General features: G+C 41.3%; 1 protein-coding gene across 4 annotated transcripts in view; it reads right to left on the bottom strand.

Moving 5' to 3' along the window:
• Nucleotides 1–21,062, bottom strand: part of LOC147608563 (splicing factor U2af large subunit B-like) — a 45,440-nt gene extending 24,378 nt beyond the window's left edge. Inside the window, exons 1-12 of one of the 4 annotated variants that reach the window (XM_086789552.1) lie at nucleotides 20,970–21,062; nucleotides 20,644–20,887; nucleotides 16,917–17,080; nucleotides 16,679–16,783; nucleotides 16,167–16,237; nucleotides 15,900–15,973; nucleotides 10,375–10,419; nucleotides 10,222–10,281; nucleotides 9,728–9,788; nucleotides 9,496–9,608; nucleotides 9,298–9,413; nucleotides 9,105–9,218 (exon numbers count right to left, since the gene is read on the bottom strand). In XM_086789552.1, the coding sequence (XP_086645678.1) occupies nucleotides 9,105–9,218; nucleotides 9,298–9,413; nucleotides 9,496–9,608; nucleotides 9,728–9,788; nucleotides 10,222–10,281; nucleotides 10,375–10,419; nucleotides 15,900–15,973; nucleotides 16,167–16,237; nucleotides 16,679–16,783; nucleotides 16,917–17,080; nucleotides 20,644–20,742 (1,022 nt within the window). In that variant the 5' untranslated portion in view covers nucleotides 20,743–20,887; nucleotides 20,970–21,062. Of the gene's footprint in view, nucleotides 1–9,104; nucleotides 9,219–9,297; nucleotides 9,414–9,495; nucleotides 9,609–9,727; nucleotides 9,789–10,221; nucleotides 10,282–10,374; nucleotides 10,420–15,899; nucleotides 15,974–16,166; nucleotides 16,238–16,678; nucleotides 16,784–16,916; nucleotides 17,081–20,643; nucleotides 20,894–20,969 lie in introns of all 4 variants that reach the window. The other 3 variants (XM_086789554.1, XM_086789555.1, XM_086789553.1) reach the window with 3 other exon arrangements.
• Between the last annotated feature and the right edge of the window lie 480 nt (nucleotides 21,063–21,542).

Here is a 21,542-nt window from a genome sequence, read left to right as displayed (position 1 = left end):
CTATTCGCCTGCACAAGTTTGCCGTCAACAAAGCACTAACTTGGCTGCTGTTTTAAGCCATGGCCTGTCACCTCTACATAGTTGGTCGCAATGACCATCACCATTACGGCTCATAAGCTAACGGTAAGCTTTTCTGCTGCCTTTGCATAGCTCCCATGACAAGCTCCACATGCTTGTTTTTGGCTTCCACACATGAAGCTAGGTGTGTGGTTACCTTGAGCTCCATAATGTAGCTCCTTCTTGTTGCAGCCTCTTTGCCTCTTCTAAACCTCTCTCATTGAGGTTTCTCCCATAGCCATCAACATGGCCTTTCATGAGCTCCAATATGAACTCCATATATATATAGCATGCTCTTCCATATGCATGCCAACATCTTCAAAGTTGCCTCTTCACAAGTTTCTCAAATGAAACCATAGGTACATAACCAGAAAATGAATGCTCCAATAGCATCCACAACCAGCTCATCTTTCATGAGCAAACTCCATGAGCAATGCCCTTCAAGCATGCTCCATTATGAGCTACAAATCAGCCCATCACAGCTTGCCATCACTTGACAAGCATGCACCTCCTCCACTCTTTGCTTGCAAGCAAAGAACCTTGGGATTCTTCCATCCCATCAAGCAACCCTTATCAAAAAATGAGCATTCTCCTATGCCCAAAAACAAAAATTGAGGCAATATCATCAAAATACCTTCACAAATCTCCTTGGCAGCTTCCTTGTTGACACCGAAGACTCCATAGTCTTCATACTTGCTAAAATCTCCATTTTCATTGATGATGAGCAAGCTCTCCATGTTGCAAAACTCCATTTGCAACTCTCTTGGGCAGCTTCTATGCAACCTCCTTGTTGCAAATCTCCTCTCAAACTTGAGAATGGTAGCTCCAAATCTCTCTCAAATCCTCACAAATGCAAATCCAAATGATAATATGAGTGTGCATAATTTTTTTCATAATGGGATGAAAATAATGCTTAATCAAACAAACACATACCCAAGCTAATATACATAATAAACACCATGACCAAGAGCCCATTTGGCTCTGATACCAGTTGAATGGGAGAGTTAATTAGGGTTAGAGTTCATGTGGGAGACATACACGGAGAAACAAGGAGAGAGAGAGAGAGAGAGAGAGAGAGAGAGAGTTGTGGGGATAAGTCAACTCACCAAGTGTCAGTGTGTGACTCCCCTATCACACATGTATATTGCACTAGTACACATAGTGCACTTAGTACATTAAAAGTACTAAGTGTACTATGTACTATAACTTATGGGCTTGTACACACTATAAGGGTGGGCATAATGCCTTTACCCCAACAACGTTCCCAACCCAAAGCATCACGACCCTCCACCGGACTGTGGATCCGGGTGGTTCTTCAACGCCATGATATACTTCCATCACAAAGGCCAAATATTCTATCGACCATCAAATCCGTATTGGTTGCGAATGACATCATTTATGATTGATCATGGGTAGTTTCTCCCATACAGAGTCACATGTTGATATCACATCTCTATACACTAGTGATAGTCATTTTTTCTTTTCTTTCAACTATTTTTTTCATGGCTTAGTATATCCATGTTATCATTGTATCACTTATGGTCTCATAGACCCTTGGGGTCTTTTGTAGACGTTAATATTACTTACTTTTTCCTTTCAGGTCGACTTCACTTGCAACCTGTCGCTCCTTCGTTCTCCTCCGTTTCACTTCAGGTTGTGCTTCATATCTGCAACGGCTCTCATTGGTGAGGCTTGTGGTATCACGAACGTTTGATTCCTTGGCAATGGGTACATTCGGGTGGAGTTTAACTCCCACCCCCACAAAAAAAATAATGTCAATGAGCCCACTCACAGTGCAAAGCTCCTAGGTATACTTTGTGTAACCAATCAAGAAGTTCACACATGACTATTAATGGAATTAAACACTAAATAAAAGGCATACAATTTATCCGGTTAAAACCACACATAAGAATCTGACACCACACTGGGACCTGAATGGACCACCCCCTATGTCTGGTATCGAAGATTTGGTCACCATCATGTCATTGCTAACCCTTTGTGCACGGCCACAAAGCCCTCGCGAACAGCCCCGAGTTCATGCCATCGTCGCTTGCCTCTACACTCACCCTATTCGCCATTGTCATTTGCTCACTCCTCGGCCTATTCCCGCAACTCTTATCTTCTATTTTGCTCAACCCATGGCCGGTGACGCTGGTGGCAGGTGCCTAGTGCACCACCGCCACCCAGCCCACCAGCAGCACCACTGTCGATCAGCGCAAACCTCCAGGGTGGTTGGGGGGGAGGGGGCGTGATGTAAGAATCTGGGCAGCACCTTTCTTGGCTAAGCTCAACCCCATTTGGCCTTACCTTGGCACCCCCCCCCCCCCCCCCCCCCCCCCATTTTCGCCTTGTTCTAACCACGATTTTTGGGGACAGTATTTTTTGGGGTTCTTGTGCCATCTCTGCACATCTGTCACCTCCGGTCTTCTCCAACCTTACCATTGACCTGCAGCAAGAAAACTTCATCATCAGGTTCTTTACGCTCTCTATCTCTACACTATTCTACATTTTAGAGCACTTGCAAGTTCTACTTTGGCAAAAAGCTGCTTGCAATCACCAGATTGCAATTAGTGCTCCGTTGTGTTTGGTCTTTCAGTGAGCTATTGAGCAACCATACAGGTTGCATTCAATAGGCATTTTGCTTGCAATGTGTTTGGACACTTGTAGTGTGTGGGTCAAAGAACTTGTTTGCAGGAACGACGACCGGCAATGATGTATTCGGTATGCTTAGGACTAAGGACAAGCTCGACAGGACCAACTATCCATTGTGGGCTTACACGATGAGGTATTTGTCGATTGCCAAGGGCTTGTGGAGCCTTGTCTCAGCCGATGAGTCTTGCCCTACTTTGCGACTGGTACAATACCCCGCTCCCCACAAGCAATTAGGACACGGCATCCTCCGTCACGGTAGCATTTGCATCTCCTTCACAGGAACAAAAAAGGTAGGATTCCCAAGCTCATGTAGTGATTGCTCTTTTGATGAAAAGAAGCATTATACCCCACTTCCAAGATCATCCTCGAAGCTTCGAGAACACACATATGTGCGTGTCGGACAGCTAAGTTGGCTTGGGATGCACTTGCAACACTTTATCAAGGGTGCAATAAGGCACGCGTGACCTTTTTGAGCTAGAAATGCTGCATTTGGATGAGGGAGACTCTATGGATGAGTACTTGACAAAGGTTAAAGACCTTCGTGAACAGTTAGCCAACATTGATGCGATCATATTGGACAATTCTCTCATCACTTCCATTCCCAATGCATTACCTGATTCATATCAGGGTTAACCCTCAAGGAGATACTGTCACAAGGCAGTAAAATGCATTTTTGTGGGATAGAGTTCGGAAAGCAAGGGATATAGACTCCACCATCCAGCTGCAACGCAGATTTTGGTGAGTAGAGATGTGGTTTTCATGGAGAACTCAGTTCAGCCCATGCTTTCAGGCCAAAAACAGCAAGTTGTATGCTCACATGATCTCTTTGATACACTTCTTCCCTTGTACAATTTGGGACAGCCAAGTGGAGCATTCTGGTGCTCAGCAAGGTGCTAAATTTAGCCCCAGGTGCAAATCAGCCCCCTTTGGCTGAAGCCTGAGATTCAGCTCAATTTACAGCCCACATATCAAACCATAGATGAGGCTATTGTGGAAGATGCAATGGATTAGGAACGGACAGCCATTTAGGAGTTCGGACTGGTGCCTAGATGGTTGTTAGATACATTACGTGACAGCAAATTGGCAGCTCCTTTGCATAGCCGGAAACATGCAAGTTCTCATTATGCATCCGATTATTATGTGGATCATGATCTCATTGCCAACGCATGCAATGACGAGGATAATGTTTCCTTTGAGGAAGCGCAGGAAGATGATCAGTGGTTGCATGCCATGCAGGATGAGGATGACTCGATCCTTAAAAAATGACACTTGGTGTTTGGCTTATTTGTCTCACGGAAAGAAAGCCATTGATACAAAGTGGGTTTACAAGCTTAAGTGTGAAGCAAATGGTAGTATTGATCGCTAAAATCCAGGCTTGTTGCAAAGGATTATGCTTGGCAGAAGGACATAGACTATGATGAGACCTTTTCCAGGACTTCTCATATAACCTGTTTTCTGGGAATATGGATCCATCTAAAGATTTATGGTTTTGTCTTGAGATTTGCATTGGTCACTTTCTCCATCCACAGTTGAAGACTTCTGGTCTATGAAGGAGTTGATGGACTTGGGCTTCTTGATCTTTAAGGAGGTTATGGTTTTGGTCTTTGGATGATATGACGCCTCTTGTGGTTGAGGAAAGCTCTTTTTTTAGAAGAGGGGGGTGATGTCACCATTTGCGGGATTTGCATGCATTAATATGTATTTTATCAAATTTACAAGATTTATGGACTTTTTTTTGTACAAGCTTTGAGAATGGGAGGTTATCCAAGTTTAGGTTCCGGGCACCCTGAACATCGTGGTGGGTGCCTGCGAACAAGACACGGGTGCTAGACTACATGGAGCATGTTTCAAAATCTACAACTTTACTCTCTTTACTAATTCAAAATTCTTACGTTTTATAGCTCAAACAGTAGTCCAAAAGTGGTCCACAAGCTTGTTTTTGCTATTTTTAGCATGTTTTTTGCCTTGATTTGCGGATTGACTTTTTCAAAAGTTGGTTCTACCCAAGGAAAGATCTTCAAGATGATCACTAGAACACGTTCACTACAAATGTCACGTGCACGCCCGTGCCATGGCTTAATCTTCATGAACATACTTAATCCTTCATTAGTTAGGAGAGACGTGAGCCTACAAATGTCACGTGCACGCCCGTGCCATGGCTTAATCTTCAGCATGAACATACTTAATCCTTCATTAGTTAGGAGAGACGTGAGCCTACAAATGTCACGTGCACGCCCGTGCCATGGCTTAATCTTCAGCATGAACATACTTAATCCTTGAGTAGTTAGCAACCAAGTAGCATTAGAAGTATCTTCATCAGAGTCAATATCAGAAGAAGCATCATCATCAATATTATCATCATCATCATCAATAGTCAAGCATCAGAATCATTCAGCATCAATATCATCACATCAACATGAACATCCAACATAAGGTAAGGAGTACTTGTCGACAGCTTCCAAAGTGCTGTTGGCAACCTTCAGAGGCTCTTGTTGTAGGCGGCTGATACCCCACAAATGGCCAGGACAAGGTGGGAACACATCATGTAAAAGAGCAAAATATATTAATTATTTGTCCAAAATACTGGCCGACAGCAGGCCGACCAGCAGCTTTCTCACATATATATACAATCAATCATTTTCAGCAAAGGAGCAAGGCATTAGTTCAATTCATAAGATCATAAATCAATCATATCATTCATGTAGAAGGGCTATGGGTCAACCCTTATGGACTGACCACAAGCCTCAGCCATGTACAAGCATAAGCCACCTTTTTGCACCATATGAATAAAGAAAACCTGACACCTATTCTCTCTCCTGTGTCTTAATCATAAGTAATTAGCATCAATGTTCTTAAGTATGCTTAGGACTGTGGTTCAATATAGCAAGGCTTCAATGCATGCAGCATTGGTATCAGAGCATTCAGGCTCGGCCCACTAAGCTATGTCCCAAGGAAGGTGCACAGTTTCAATAGGAAGGATGCAACAGGGTAGCAGATGGGGTGGTCTACAACAGGTGAAGCTAGAGGATGCAATCCCTGAGGGTAGGTACGCGTACCCAGTACCTCAATAGGCTCTGAGATCAGTTCCAAAGGCTTAACAATAAGCATGTTCAGTTCCGCCAAGTGACCCACCGCTCTATCAAGGTTAAGGGAAAGCAGGAATGGGGACAACAGTGAACAGATGCTCAGTTCTTCATCAAAGACCTGGAAGTGGAGATCAAGAGTGAAGGTGTTTGGATCCATAATATCAGTCAGTAGAAGTCAGTAAGCAGTGGAAGTCAAAGTCAGAAAGAAATAACAATTTAAAGGTCAAGTCCAAGGAGGAAGGATGACAGAGTTCCACACCGTCATCAAGTTTGGCAAAAGGGAATGTCACGTGCACGCCCATGCCATGGCTTAATCTTCAGCATAAACATACTTAATCTCTAATTAGTTAGTAGCCAAGTAGCATTAGAAGTATCTTCATCAGAGTCAATATCAAAAGAAGCATCATCATCAATATTAGCACCAACATATCATCATCATCATCATCAGTAGCCAAGCATCAAAACCATTCAGCATCATTATCATCACCACATCAGCATGGACATCCAACATCACCATCTTGGGAAAGTAAGGAGCACCTGTCGACAACTTCCAGAGGGTTGTCGGCAACCTTCAAAAGGTCCTATTACAAGCGGCTGATACCCCACAAATAGCCAAGACAAGGTGGAAACACATCATGTAAAAGAGAAAAATATATGAATTATTTGTCCAACGTATTGGCTGACAGCAAGACAGCTAGCCGACCAACAGCTTTCTCACATATATATACAGTCCATCATTTTCAACAAAGGGGCAAGTCATTAGTTCAATTCAAAAGATCATAAATCAATCATAGCCTTCAACCTTCATGGGCTGACCACAAGCCTCAGCCATGTACAAGCATAAGCCACCTTTTTGTACCATATGAATAAAGAAAATCTCACACCTAATCTCTCTCTTCTTCTCTCTCCTCTGTGTCTTAATCATAAGTAATCAGCATCAATGTTCTTAAGTATGCACGGAAGCCTTGCTGTACTGATCCACAACCCTAAGCATACTTAAAAACATTGATGTTAATTACTTATGATTAAGACACAGAGGAGAGAGAAGAAGAGAGAGATTAGGTGTCAGGTTTTCTTTATTCATATGGTACAAGAAGATGGCTTATGCTTGTACATGGCTGAGGCTTGTGGTCAGGCCATAAGGATTGACCCATAGCCCTTCTACATGAATGCTATGACTGATTTATAATCTTATGAACTGAACTAATGACTTACCCCTTTGCTGAAAATGATGGACTATATATGACTATATATATATATGTGAGAAAGTTGTTGGTCGGTCGGTCGCCCTGCTGTCGGCCAACATTTTGAACAAATAATTCATATATTTTGCTCTTTTACATGATGTGTTCCCACCTTGTCCAGGCCATTTGTGGGGTATCAACCGCCTGCAACAACAGCCTCTGAAGGTTGCCGACAGCACTTTGGAAGCTGTCGACAGGTGCTCCTTACCTTCCCAAGATGGTGACGTTGGATGTTCATGCTAATGTGATGATATTGATGCTGAATGGTTCTGATGCTTGGCTACTGATGATGATGATGGTATGTTGGTGCTAATATTGTTGATGATGCTTCTTCTAATATTGACTCTGATAAAGATACTTCTAATGCTACTTGGCTGCTAACTAATCAAGGATTAAGTATGTTCATGTCGAAGATTAAGCCATGGCACAGACGTGCACGTGACAACAAACATGGCTACTTTTTATACTCTTTAAATAATAAATTTATCCCTTTTTTATGTGTGACTATGCAGTCATAGCCACAATTATTATCTCTTTGTAGGCTATGATTCTATCGACATGATTTCATCAGGGACGGCGTGATTTTGTCAAGTGCAAGGAAAAAATTAGGGGCTATTTATAGCCAATTGGCTATTTTTTAATGCCACAAATCCATAAACCTATATACCACAAAAACCTGTATACCATACTTCCATAAGGACATTTGTCCATGGAGAAGATCCATAATCTAAAGGAAGCCCATATGTCCATAAAGAAGATCCATAATTCATACTCAAGTATAAGTACAAGAGTTACCTATCTCCAAACTGGTAGTCAAATCAATGTAGCATCTCAAAAGAACAATCATGATCTAAAGTGTGTTCCACAGGATCACCAGATTTTCCAACATGAGACATAATACCAATGGAACAAAGAAGTGTCCACGAAAAGTGCTCAAGGAACGAATGCAAAGAGTGCTCTTCCTCCATCACATACCCTCATCTCCCCATGGAATAGGGGCTATTTATAGCCAATTGGCTATTTTTTAATGCCACAAATCCATAAACCTATATACCACAGAAACCTGTATACCATACTTCCATAAGGACATTTGTCCATGGAGAAGATCCATAATCTAAAGGAAGCCCATATGTCCATAAAGAAGATCCATAATTCATACTCAAGTATAAGTACAAGAGTTACCTGTCTCCAAACTGGTAGTCAAATCAATGTAGCATCTCAAAAGAACAATCATGATCTAAAGTGTGTTCCACAGGATCACCAGATTTTCCAACATGAGACATAACAAAGAAGTGTCCACGAAAAGTGCTCAAGGAACAAATGCCAAGAGTGCTCTTCCTCCATCACATACCCTCATCTCCCCATGGAGTAGGCGACATGATATCCCTTGCCATCTGGCCTTACAGAAATGTACACACGTACTTAACCAAGCTATCCAAGACGAGAGTCCTCGGGACATGTGATTACTCGTGTCAGTCTCCATAGTCCAACACTTTCCAGAGCTATCCAGAGCCATCCAACGCTTTCCAAAGCTACCCAGAGCCATCCACATCCAATGAGAAATACAACATCCCCTCTTATAGAATCAATATACTTGATCACAGTGGGGAAACAGTGAACTATGCATGTGATTCTACCAGAAAACTCCATGACTGTACTAGCCGCACACAGTCCAAAAAGTACTAAGTTAAAAGAAAATTCTAGCCTGAGTAAGCTGTCGCGCACAGCCAAGTCCCATCTTGGACTAGCATCCTAGTACCCAAGACATACCCTTATCCTGTCCCAGATATACAATGGCCAACCAGTCCCAAGAGTCCTACTCTTGTATCACACACGTGTTCTCTTCAAGAGTCCGATCAACAAGCTTCACAGCCCTTGCTTCCTTGCTGATGCTTATGCTGGCTGATTAGCTGAATCTTCTTGTGTGGATGGAATGGACCACAATGAAAAGTTGCACTAGTTAATCTTTCAAACGATGGGAAACTGTGCATGCGCTCAAGTATGCATATGACCAACAACAAAAGTTAAAACTGCTAAACTCTTAGAATGTTCTGAATAAACATACCCAAATGACTCAAGAAGTTCTTTGATCTGCACTTCTGTTAAATAATATGGAAGACCACCGACAAAAACCCTTTCAGGTCCATCAGCACCTCCAATAGCACTGGCAAACATGAGACTGAATACCATGAGCATAACAACAGCAATACGACTAGAATAGAAAAGTTAATATTTTACAACTCAAGAATAACTATTACCCAGGTGTAAGCCCAACAGCAGCAAGATTTAGATGAGGACTTGGCTGACTTGGGCCAAGAGTAGCAGCTACTGAAGGGTTGTAATCAGTTGGACGCCTCACTCTTACTGATACACCCTGCTCAAGAGGCCAAAGGAGAAAAAAAAAATCAAGGCTATTTCTACATAAACTAAAAGGTCAAGAAGGCTGTCAAAACTACCTCAAATATGATGCCATCAAGGGCCATTGCATTGCTTGCTTCCTCAACGGTTCGCATCTCCACAAAAGCAAACTTCTTTTCATGATTGATATACACATTTACCACAGCATCGCCTGAAGAAAAAATTGTCAATTCAAAATGTTTACTTTACAGACCAGCATCCGCCAAAAACTATAATAACATTGTGATAAATTCTGAAATAGAAAGGTTGGAAGTCCAGAGGAAAACTAACCTGGACCAGCCGTGTTGCCTCCTATTGCTGCCATAACTTGGCTGAAGAAAGTCGCAATGGTCTAGCCCAAGAGACAAGCTTAGTTTTAAAAATACTTTTGCCATTCTCTTTGCATACTTCAACACAAAAAATTGAGGACTTAATTTCTTTGTCCAGATTCTAAGAAGAAAAAATCTCACCATCACATGTGTTGACACTGCCTAATCTTCAAATGCTGGGGTTAAAATGAGAAAGCTTCTACAACAAGCACACGTAATGCCTTGGTCATACTAATTGTTTACAACGACAGAGCAAGACACACTGTGCACATACACACGCGCACACACACAGAGGCTCTAACGTTTACCATGAAAGCTTGCAGAATAGGATTCTAAGGCTATATCTTGAAAGTCATCTATAGTGTGCAATTGACTATTCAATAAGCTTGCAACTTTGCAAGTCCATAGCACAGTTACAGGCTTGATATAGCCAATTTGAAAGAGATGGATGCATACCTGTTCATTGGCCAACGGGGGTAGGCCACCAACATAAACTCTCCGTGCATGCCTTGTTGCCTGTTCAACGCCATACGCATTTGAGGTTTAAGTGAATAGTGTCAAAAACAGCTACCTAGCAAATAAAGACACAAAGCTAGCCAAAAAATAAACCTGTTGTGTCATCGATTGCATAGACATGGTTGGTATTCCTCCAAACTGCAAGACAACTGATACATCACTTTCTAACGACTATTCAGAGAGAAACAAGCCCAGATAAGAAGAGTAAACAAAACTCAAAAATATCCTCAACTACATACATAACATATTGAAGTAAGGTAGTAGTTAACACGACCGGTCCTCTATCTAGCGTTGTACCATACACATGTACACCAGCATTGCTGCACAAGATGGCTTTTGCACACAGCCACAAGGGTCATATATCAATAAAGGAGCCCAATGTACTCTATGCAATGGGGCAGCTTATCGTGTTGCTTTATAAGTTTCTTTTTTGAAAGTATATTATTGATATGCACATCATGTCCAACAACTGCAGCCAGCAAGGTTTAAACCATAGTTGTCAACTTCGCATTGGCAAGTCCCAACCCCATTCTCACATTTTTGCCTAGAAGAAGCCATTGCCGACCCCATTGAGATGTTTGCCTCCCAACTTGCGAGCCAACCTTTTCCAACCCCGTTGGAAGCAACATTGGAAGTGTTGGTTGGCAAGGCTACATTTTTAAGCTTGTACTAGTGAAAATAATGTCCTACCTAGTGGTCAATGGACAGATCGTAAGCACCCTCCCAAGTGCAGTTGTGTCATTGCCATTGTCATGCACCTTAATATAACTTTTTTTCGTGTTGTAATCTTGCACAAAATCCTACTTGTGGAATATAACTAACCGGATGACATGTCATAATGTATTGCTATCTTATGCACGTGTGTTGCAATTAATTTCAGCACATTGAGTTATGTGAAGTTAGTTTTTTTATTCATCTATTTTAAGTGTAGAATAACTATCGAAAATAAACGGGAATATTAATTGTTAAGCATACCACGATGTACAGGATTACCGTTTTCATTGTCTTGGGACACTTTCACAACTATGGTTTGAACTCAACACCCATCCTGAGTGTTGAACTCTCACCAGCTGGGCTATGCTACCATGGACTGACTACTATTATAGAATGAAGAATTTTAAGCTCTTGCATCAGTTTGATCATTTATCATTTTCACTTATTGATTGTGACGTTTAAGTCATGAAATTTCCTTATTCAACAAAATAAGAAAAATATGAGAGTGCCTTATACTTGCAACCTTAGAAGCATATTTGTTTCAAAAAAAAACCCCAAAAAAAAAAGCTTGCTCAAGAAAGCTCCAAACCAACAGACCAATCACCACCCTCAGCTCAATCTCACTCTCTCTTAATAGCAATCATGCTCATATACAAACTCCAAACATAGCTGTGCAACTAGCCAACTAGTCACGGTTTGGATTAACCTCATATGGACTTTCAAGATGGGTTATGGGTTTGGATTAACCTCGTATGGTTATGATGGGCTTTCAAGATGGGTATGGGTTATGATGGGCTTTCAAGATGGGTATGGTTATGATGGACTTTCAAGATGGGTATGGGTTTGGATTAACCTCGTATGGTTATGATGGGCTTTCAAGATGGTGCCTTCTATCTTCTAGGTTGATGTAGACCTTCAAATATAGTTGGGCTACATTAATGTGTTTAGACTTTATAACCTCAATACTAAGGTTATAAGCCACATGTAAGAGCATGTTCACATGCCTGATATAAAAGCCCCAAATTTTTGCCCTTTTCACACTCTTGCATGCTATATGCATCAAGTGAAAGCTTATGCAAAACACTACCACCTGGCCCCTATTCCCATGCAGATGGTCCATCCCCAAAAATGTCCCTTTACATGCTCACAACCGGCGGATGACCATAACTAAAAATAGCATCTTTAACATGCTGCCAGGGGATGGCTAACAAGGACGGGAAGAACCGGGACTCGATGGAGAGGGATCCTGCGAAGGGGACTGCTGGCTGCAGAAATCCAAATGGAAGCCACGATGCGAATGGCTCACATGATGACTGGAGCATTCATGGGACTACGAGTAACTTTAGGAATGCCACTCATCGAGACGCTCCCAGGGCACTACCTATTTCACCTCTTGCTCGGGGTCGCCCTTCGCAAGCCAAGAGCGGTGAGCAGTGATTGAAGCGAGTCCAGGATCCCTTGAGGCTGATGCCCGTGTACCACAACTAACTGAGTAAAAACTTAGACCTTAGCTTTTGCCATATGCATCAACAGAATGCAGGAAAAAGCAACCATCATCTCATATGTGCCCATGATGAAGGCTTCAAAGCTTGGAAATCAGCAAGAGAACCCAAAAGTCACTTTCCTCAAAACCCTAACTATGCTCTCTTGATTCTATGGGGTGATTCCTAATCAGGAAGACAAACGGAATGCTAGAAAAGAAATTTTTGCAGGAATCATCGGCTTTGATACTAAATGTAGACCTACTCATGCTATGAAAATGCTAGCATAGAAGTAAGTAAAGTGGAAGACTAGGAGAAGTACTATCATACACAAGTGATCTACACTTGCTCCAACTTCCAGTAAACACAAGTGAGGGCTTGGCTGCTCAGAGCTTTATTGTTGGAAAACAAGCCCACTACCTCATTGATTAGACCCTATTTATTGGCTGGATTTCCTAACCATTCACTTCCCGGCTGTTGGGCTTCTGGTGTGGTCGGTTCAACTGTTCAAGCACAAACGTGGGCTGATTGACCAGCCTGCCCGGCCAAACCTGTCCGCCCTTTCCTGTCCAGTATGTCCGCCCACAGTGCCGCCCACACTAGCATTGGCCTGACTGCTAGCGCTTAAGACTGTTCAGGTGGATCATACAGAAAAAGCTTTAATTTTATATAGCCTACATACTCTGGGAAATAAGAATGCAAAATGTGTTTTTTCCCAACCCAATGGGCATAAAAGACTAGTGCACAAACTGCATCTCTCTCACACGTGTATGTGAGGAGAGCATATAATTGGACGGAAGAATGCCACCAAAGACAGGCAGCAGCATCCAACAGGAGCTCGTGCACAGACCTGCTAGTGGCAGGCTACTTGGGCATGCACACTGTATGGATAGCTGAAGGCTGCATGTTGGAGTCCTTTCAGAGCTTGTGTTGTTAAGAGTGCTGTTCAGCCATCTATAAAAGCCAAGACCTCACAAAAGTTGTTTGATTTTCCTTGGGCTGTTGCTAGAGGTTACTTGGAGAACCTGTGGTAGCACAGGCACTACAGGGAAGAGAATGGAATCATGCTGAATCACTGGTATGAAGAGCAAGCTCGCCGGAAGTTCTCAGTGAAGAAAGGAGTACCTTTACTGAGAGAAATATTCTAGAGAATGCAATGCATTGGTTTGCATATCAAATTTCCTGCTTCACGAATGAGTATGACTAGGGCACAAACGCATGAAAGAAATGGCTTGTATCTGAAGGAACATACAATAACAGGGAGAGCCAGCTATTCGATCTCCATATACGTGTGAAAAAATGTGCATAGGATTATATCATGCACCATAACTTCTATTCCATATGACATGTGAACATGAATGGCATGACAAAAAAATCATTTAAATGGTGGTTTAGAGGGAATAAAATGATCTTCCCCTTGCCAGTGTCATTTCATTGGTATCAGGACAAGGATCCATTTACAAGAGTTATAATGCTAGAAGTTCCCATTACTAACTTCAAAGCCACACTTGCACAGGCATGCTTGACTTATACATGGTTGCTTTTGTGGGTGCTACGATTTAAATGCTTGAAGACAAACTTTTCTGGGCATTCATTGCTTGTGGTTTCAGCATTGCTAATGCTAGCCAAATGGCCAGCGAATTTAAGAATCGTGTACATAAAACATGCAAATATGTCATTTACAAGCATCACAAGCTGAACCCAATCACACATAGCAAACCTGAGTAGGCACATACAAAGAGCTGGATTCCGACAAATTGGTAATAGCCCAGGCCTACTACAAAAGGAACCCCCAAACTTCACTCACCCACACATGCACACATGGCTGGCCTCTAAACACATAAATTGTGCAGATGTTTTGAGATCGTCTTGCAATCAAATGAGCAGCAAGCCCAAGTAATTTAAATAAACCAAAAGACATGAAATCTGAATAAATCAGATTAATCAGTGGGTCAATGTCACATACCTCGTAACATCGAATACCATATATTGTATAAGTGCCCGCCCATGGTGGTGCAAATCCTGGTCTTGAAACCTCGTACTCAAATTTATCATCCAATTTGACACTCTTATGCTCAAAGTTGGTCCCAAACTACATGCTCAGAGTTGGTCCCAAACTACGGGGAATCTGGAAGGGTTATGAGTTGTCAACTATGAGCTAACCGTGTCCATGATTTGTCGAATGCATGATTTTGGTGCTCTCACGTGTTGCCCCTAAGAGGATGTACAATAGGAAACCATTTGAGATTGTTTCTGTACATGTGATTCCACACTCAACCACACTTAAAAACATGTTCACAGTGACAAAATTTGCCAATCACAAAAGGAAAATGTAGTCAACAATAGGGAAATTTCAGGAGACGCATTAGAAAGCAGTACATAAGCATAGAAAAGAGAGGTCAAGAACTTAAAATGGAATCTAATGAGGAGGTCTACTATGCTACGATATAGCTAGATGAATCCAAGAACATGCCCAAATTCACCTTATAAGAAAGTGCAATTTATAACCTCGTGGTAGTCATCCACAAGACAATAAACCATCATCTCCATCATGCATAGTATGGACTAGATACTACAACATCCCCACTAATGTCATCAGTGCCCAATAGTGGGTGTAGAACTTGGTATCAATATATGCCCCCAGACACACACACACACACACACACACACACACACACACATAAGAGCATACATTCATACAAAGGATGTGTACTGAGTTTCTACCAAAGCTCCGGTGATACAAGGCAAACTCAGCCATAATGAAGCCTAGCACTAAGGATCATAACAAATAGAAAGAATTATTACAACAAAAAGGTAGTTGATAGAGCATATGCACCACTAACAATAGAAAGAATTAGCACAATATCTACTATGCTACGATGTCTTCCTTGCAAAGTTTTTCTTCTATAACAGAACTGCTAGAAACCAAAACAATAGTAGCCAAAGAGCTTCTTTCTGACCAAATCGAGAGTAGCATGTGTGCTCTTTGGAGAACCCCAATTGTGTATGGCTACTTCATACAGAAAGAAATAGAGCTCATAGTGACACTTCTAACTTTGTAGAGAGCAAGAACTACAAAAAGAATGAAACTGTAAATCACCAAAGATCACACAAAGGGAAGAGCTCTTCCCATCAATTTGTTTTGAGTCTGGTCTTGTCTACTGTCTACCTTAGTGTGTAATAGTGTATAGAGCTGAAATAATTAAGTTCGCATTCATGTGAGTAGTTAATATAGGATCACTCTCAGATATTATTGAGAACTAATAGTAATATTTCACACAGATGAATTAGATTAAGTTTATAGATATAAAAAGTACCCTTGCAATTAATGGGAAAATCAATTTGAGATAATCAATTAGAACTCTTATTTCAGTACTACAGATAACTTCATCCCTATGAAGGGTTCAAGCACAGAGTGTAAACCTGGGTTGCAGCAAAGGGGAACATCCCAGGCAACACTCCAGGAACTGCTTGAGGTAGACCCGCCGCTAGCTGGCCTGCACATTGGAATTGTCAGCTTGCAATACAAAAAAACCTACCCTGGAATATAGTATGTGCTGCAGTGCTTACCCTAGGCAAAAGCTTAGAACACATTTTTATTTTTATGAAGTTCTTAATCTTGTCAAGAAAGAATTGTGATCTTAAGAAGATCGATATGCAGAAGTCTGTGCTCACAATCACATAGCAAACCTGGTAATGAAGCACCTACAACGGTCGGAGCCGGAGGAGCCATGTCAAAACCACTTGGCCGTTTTGAGGATCTAGAAACAAAAAATTTAAAAACTGAGTTACGTAGACACCAATGGTGTGTGCTTCTTCCTTAACAAACAGACTCCGTTAGATGAGCTTCAGGCTATTGTCCCTATCATCTTGGTGTCCATTAGATACAACTGCACTGTAATTGAGCACACTAGTGCCAGAATCCGCATGGTACCAAATATGAAAGTAGACATGGTGATACTCTGGCAGAAGAAGAGCTATCTAATGTTAACATATTCAAAAAGGGCCCATACAAGAGAGAACAAAACTTTAATTCCACAGGAATAAAAGCACTTCAACTCCTGAGTACCAAAAAGAGAAAAACAGCTTAATGACAATCACGGATCACAGAAAAAAATCTACACAAAACAAGACATTAATTAGGCCACACTTGGAAACAATGAGAACTAATGACATTGTCAAAAGATACATGCACGAAATACCTTCTATCACGAGAGCTTGAGCGTTGCCTAGACCTGCCCCTTGAACGGGATCGAGACCTATGTCTATGTCTTCGCTCTCGATCACGATCATGTTCATAGCTGTGCCTGCATCAAGTTAGTGGCATAAGTGAAGCATTATGAATGATTATAATTGAAGGCAAGATAATAATGAGAGACACTATACAGATTCTTGGCAAAAACACACTGAAAACTACAACAAAATGAGCAATACAAATACCTATCACGATCGTGACCCCGTTCACGATCACGACCTCTATGAGAATTGTGTTCACTATTTCTCTCACTCCTTCCACTCCGGACTCTCTCATCTCCATGTCGAGTTTCTGAATTGCGTTCATGATCCTTTTTATAACCTCTTCCCCTGGACTCATGAGACTCCCGCTGCAGCCATTGTTGTTAAACAATCTCAAAACCTTTTTTCAAAGATAAAACTCAAAGAGCCTTTTCCTAGTGAACTCAATGCAACGCATGATGGCTCTGTTTCACTAAAACCAAAAGTAAACATAATAACAAATTCATTAAAAAGACATAAGCATAGTCACAAGAAACGTTCTAAGCTTTTTTTTGTTTCAAGGTATTTGGGGTCTGTTTCGAAACATTTCATACCAAAATTTATTCTAAAAAAACAATACGTTTCAAAAAATCAAAATACTAACTGTTTTTAAAATATAATTAGAGCATTTAGAAACCATTATATACAATGCACATTGCATATGGAAGAACAAAAAAGATAATGATTCATGAATTTAAAAGCTTGAAACTTCAAAACATAGAATACATATATAGTTAAAATGTTGTCTTCCCATATATCGAAGGAAGGATCATTGGGATTTCAGTGTCCAGCAAGGCATTGTGGAGATTAGGGAATTTTAAAATAGGGAGACTCGGAATTGTTGAAGAATGGAACTCAAGACATAAGAGATGGAGCTTCAAAGGAAGGAAATGAGAACATAAGGAGAAGGGAAGGGAAGGAGAAGAGAAGGAAAGAAGAAAAGGGGTGAAAGAGGCTTTCTGAAACATATTTCATGTTTCATATTTCGTGAGGACGTAACACATTTTTTTGTTTCCATTGACATAAGTGATCATCCAAGTAGTAAGAAAACAAAACAAGCAAATGCATAACATCAACATGCAAAAGGGGGACGGAGTGTGGGGAGGGGAGAGAGAAAGAAAGTTACAATATTGTCTACAGAAATTACTTACAAGACCAATACATAAATGAAGACCATGGAGGTCTCATCCCAAATCTGCTCCAAAAAATGGAACATCAAACCAAACTAAAAACTAGTGCTCACCTCTTATCTCACTGGGAGATGCAATATTTTCACTAGTGCAAGATTGTTAGTCATTGGATGTTGGTGGTGAGCCTATGTGGGTGGAACTTGAAAAGCATCTCCTGGCAAGCCAAAACCCGCGTGGATTTTAAGGCATAAGGATCTCTATGCTCTTATGTTCTCAAGGACAACACTTTGGACAAACTCACAAACGAAAAGCTAAGTATTTCTCTCTTGATATTTGCTTTTTCCTTGAAGAATTTAGTAATAATATTGAATTTTTCGTAACCCTAACCCTTGTATAGAAAAGGAGAAGAGTGGATTGTTTTTCCTTGGATTTTGTTTCCAGATTTGTGTTGGGATTGTAGAGTGAGTGCTTCATTGTTCCCACATAGGCTCGTTGATCAGAGTGGGAGGATAAGGAAACCATTGGCATTGAGAGAAGAATTGCCATGACAAGGATTCTTGATGATCTAGGAGTGTCCTAGCTAAGGGTTAGTCTACCCTTAAGAAGAGGAACTCTTGTGGCCATTTCCATTGTTTAAAAATCACCTTGGATTAAATGTAACGGCTTGGATTAGCCAGTGGATTTGTGACTTGACTCAACTCTTCCTCCATAGTGTGGGATGGATATTCAATTGGGAGCATATCTGGAATAGACTCACCCGACTTTGGTAGGGATACACAAAGAGATTCAATGATGGGTTTTTCTCTAGAGGAATGGATTTTAGATTCTATCCATCACAATTTGGATAGGGCTCTTCACTTCGCTAAAACCTATGATGATACAAGCAGATCCACAAAGCATAAGAGTGCTCACTCATCAGCCACTTAAAATTTCATCCAAGTCGAGATGATAGAACAAAAGTAAAAGAGCATGAGCCTCAATACTAAAAAGGGATCCAACTCCTTGCCCAAAAAGAAAAAGACGAAAATCTCAGAGGCAACCAGATACAAGACAAGAACAAACTTTTCTATAATTGCAACTGTCCCAACCAGCACGCGTAGGATTGCACCATGCCACAATCCTTTTCAAGAGAGATAAGAGTGTCACTATGACGAAGGCGACGGTTCCAAGTATGTCTAACGATATTTCTTGTATTGAACTGTACTTGTTAGACTAGCATATGTTTTGTTTGACAATGAAAGTCCTCACAACTTTATTGACACCCCTTAGTGCAGGAATTATACCTTCCCATAAGCATAAGTAGACACATGTAATGATTTATGTGATGAACTTTGCTAAAGGGAGTTCCACAACATGGGATCTATGAGTAATGGAAGTGTCACTTTGCGTTCAGAAGTACCGAGGAGAAGCTAAACTTGCAAATGTTGGCAATGGACTGTGTGGACATCTTACTTGGTAAAGAACGGTTTTACGGTAATCCGATGTTGATTACGTTGCTCATAGGATTTTTTGTGTACTTGGATGCAAGCCTATTGTGTTGAAGTCTGATGTTGTAGGCCCTATTGAAAAGTGTAATGTAATCTCTAACACAAAGAATGATGGTTTTTGTAATGCTATATCTTCTTTGTGTGATGCTTGTAATGTAATCTCTAACACAGAATGATGGATTCTGTACTGCTATATCTTCTTTGTGTGATGCTTGTAATGTAATCTCTAAAACAAAGAATGATGGATTCATATGTTAATGTCCAAACAGCTCTCATACCAACTAAAACTGCCACATGATCTCTTGAGCATCCCTACGCACAAAACCACACAAGATCAAAACACATGATCTAGCTACTAGCAGCTCACCATCCAAACCTGGCTCCTACGGAATGCCCATGACCCATGAGGCTCGGCCATCACCGAGAACATGTCCTACACCTGACTAAACCGTCTCATACCACCACAGCCCACCCCTCCAAGGTGAGGAGTAAGACCAAGATCAAGGCCTCACTTGAGTCTTGACCCCCCTTCAAGGATCGTCGCTTATGAACCCTCGGGTCGCTTATATAGGTATAATAGCATAAAAGTTCACTTCTTAATATTTGTAGGCTTTCACAACATTCCGCGCCCATAAGTACCCATGAATCACTTATAACCTATGCGTCCCCACAGTAGGATTGCAGCCTCAAATATGTGCGCTAGCCGTTATGAGTCATGACACATGCAGCCATAATAGGTGGGGTCTAGAGAAGTCAGTGATGACTAAGTGATATCGTGTTGATCCTAACACCCTCAATAAGACCTCTCGGTGATGGCACAGCTCTAGTAAATAGAGGTCCAAGCATCTCAAATCTCTGTAGTGCACCATCTGCGTGAGGGGGCCAAACCCCTCCCTTAAAGAGACAATTAAACCTCGCCATATCTCCTGTTACAACAGGCATTTACGCGTGTGAGCAGAGAGAGAGAGGGGGGAGAGAGTGCATTGTCATATTTTGAGACCAAATATGATCTATAAAACCCAATCATGCAAGTACATGTCTTGACAAGAAAATGAAATGTAAATCACAGGCATGTAGCATAGTGGTGAAGTAATTCCACTCTACATTATGAAAATCCGGGTTCGAATGTGCTACCTACACCCAGTGGACGGCTGTTATCTATCACTAAACAATACACATAGTCTCGCTCGAACAAAAACGCAGCACACTTATAAAACCTTCGAGTGTATTGTTGGTGTCATTTTGCTTATAAATGTGGTGAGGTTGGGCTCTCACCTCGTGGTGTCTACTTCCGCTGGACTGATCCTTCCTGGTGGAAGGAGACTCCGCTCCACCATCACCGTAGTAAGCCCCGTTGTCCTCGTAGTCAGCCATGCCAACCGAATGTAGATGCTGGGAACCTAGGGTTTCTGTAAAATGAGGGTTTCTGCCGAACCAAGCTGATGCCCTTGCCCTTCGATTCTTGCCTTCCTTTTGCTTATTTTCTCTGCTGCAACTCCCGCACAGTGTCCTCAAAACCCTAACCCTAGAATCAGCTTGTTGGGCGTAGCTCGAGCTCGGCTCAGAAGCGCAGTATAAAGAATGGCAACAGAAAAACTCACCAGAATGAGTTAGAGGACGGACACCTCCAGAAGTTCACACGGCATCGCCAGAAGACGATCAGACGAAAAATACCTAAAATGACATGATGTGTATAAAGTACTTGTTTAGGAAAAGGAAAGGCTTTTTTTATTTCTAAATTCAAACGAAAAATTAAAATTATTTATTTCACTTATCACACTACTACTAAAAAAGCACCATTTGAGATAGTCTACTGCAAGGCTTTGTAGTTTCCAACGACTTGTCTTTCACACTCTATAGAGACTGCAAATTCTTTTATTAGAGACTTTGACGAAATTCATAAGTTAGTGAAATTGAACATTCGGGGATCCCACCATTTCCTCGAAAAACTTCTCAAAATATAGTCTCTTAAGATTGGCGAGGTCCTTAAGAAATGTATCTGAGAAAATTATCTTGTACTTTTTTTATATTTCTGCAAGGATGGCTACACCATGTGCTCCAGTCTCATGCCATGTGACTTCTTTTCGAAGCCAATCCTCCCTAAATAAACTCGCATTTGATGCATTACCATTGAAATTGTTATTCAAATAAATATGTATCAAGAAGATATGGAA

The sequence above is a fragment of the Cibotium barometz genome, chromosome 53 (assembly GCF_041138505.1).
Source record: "Cibotium barometz isolate CiBa-2024 chromosome 53, ASM4113850v1, whole genome shotgun sequence".
In the NCBI taxonomy this organism is placed as follows: domain Eukaryota; kingdom Viridiplantae; phylum Streptophyta; class Polypodiopsida; order Cyatheales; family Cibotiaceae; genus Cibotium; species Cibotium barometz.
Note: the sequence above shows the minus strand (reverse complement) of the source record. Positions and strands in the feature narration are given on the sequence as shown.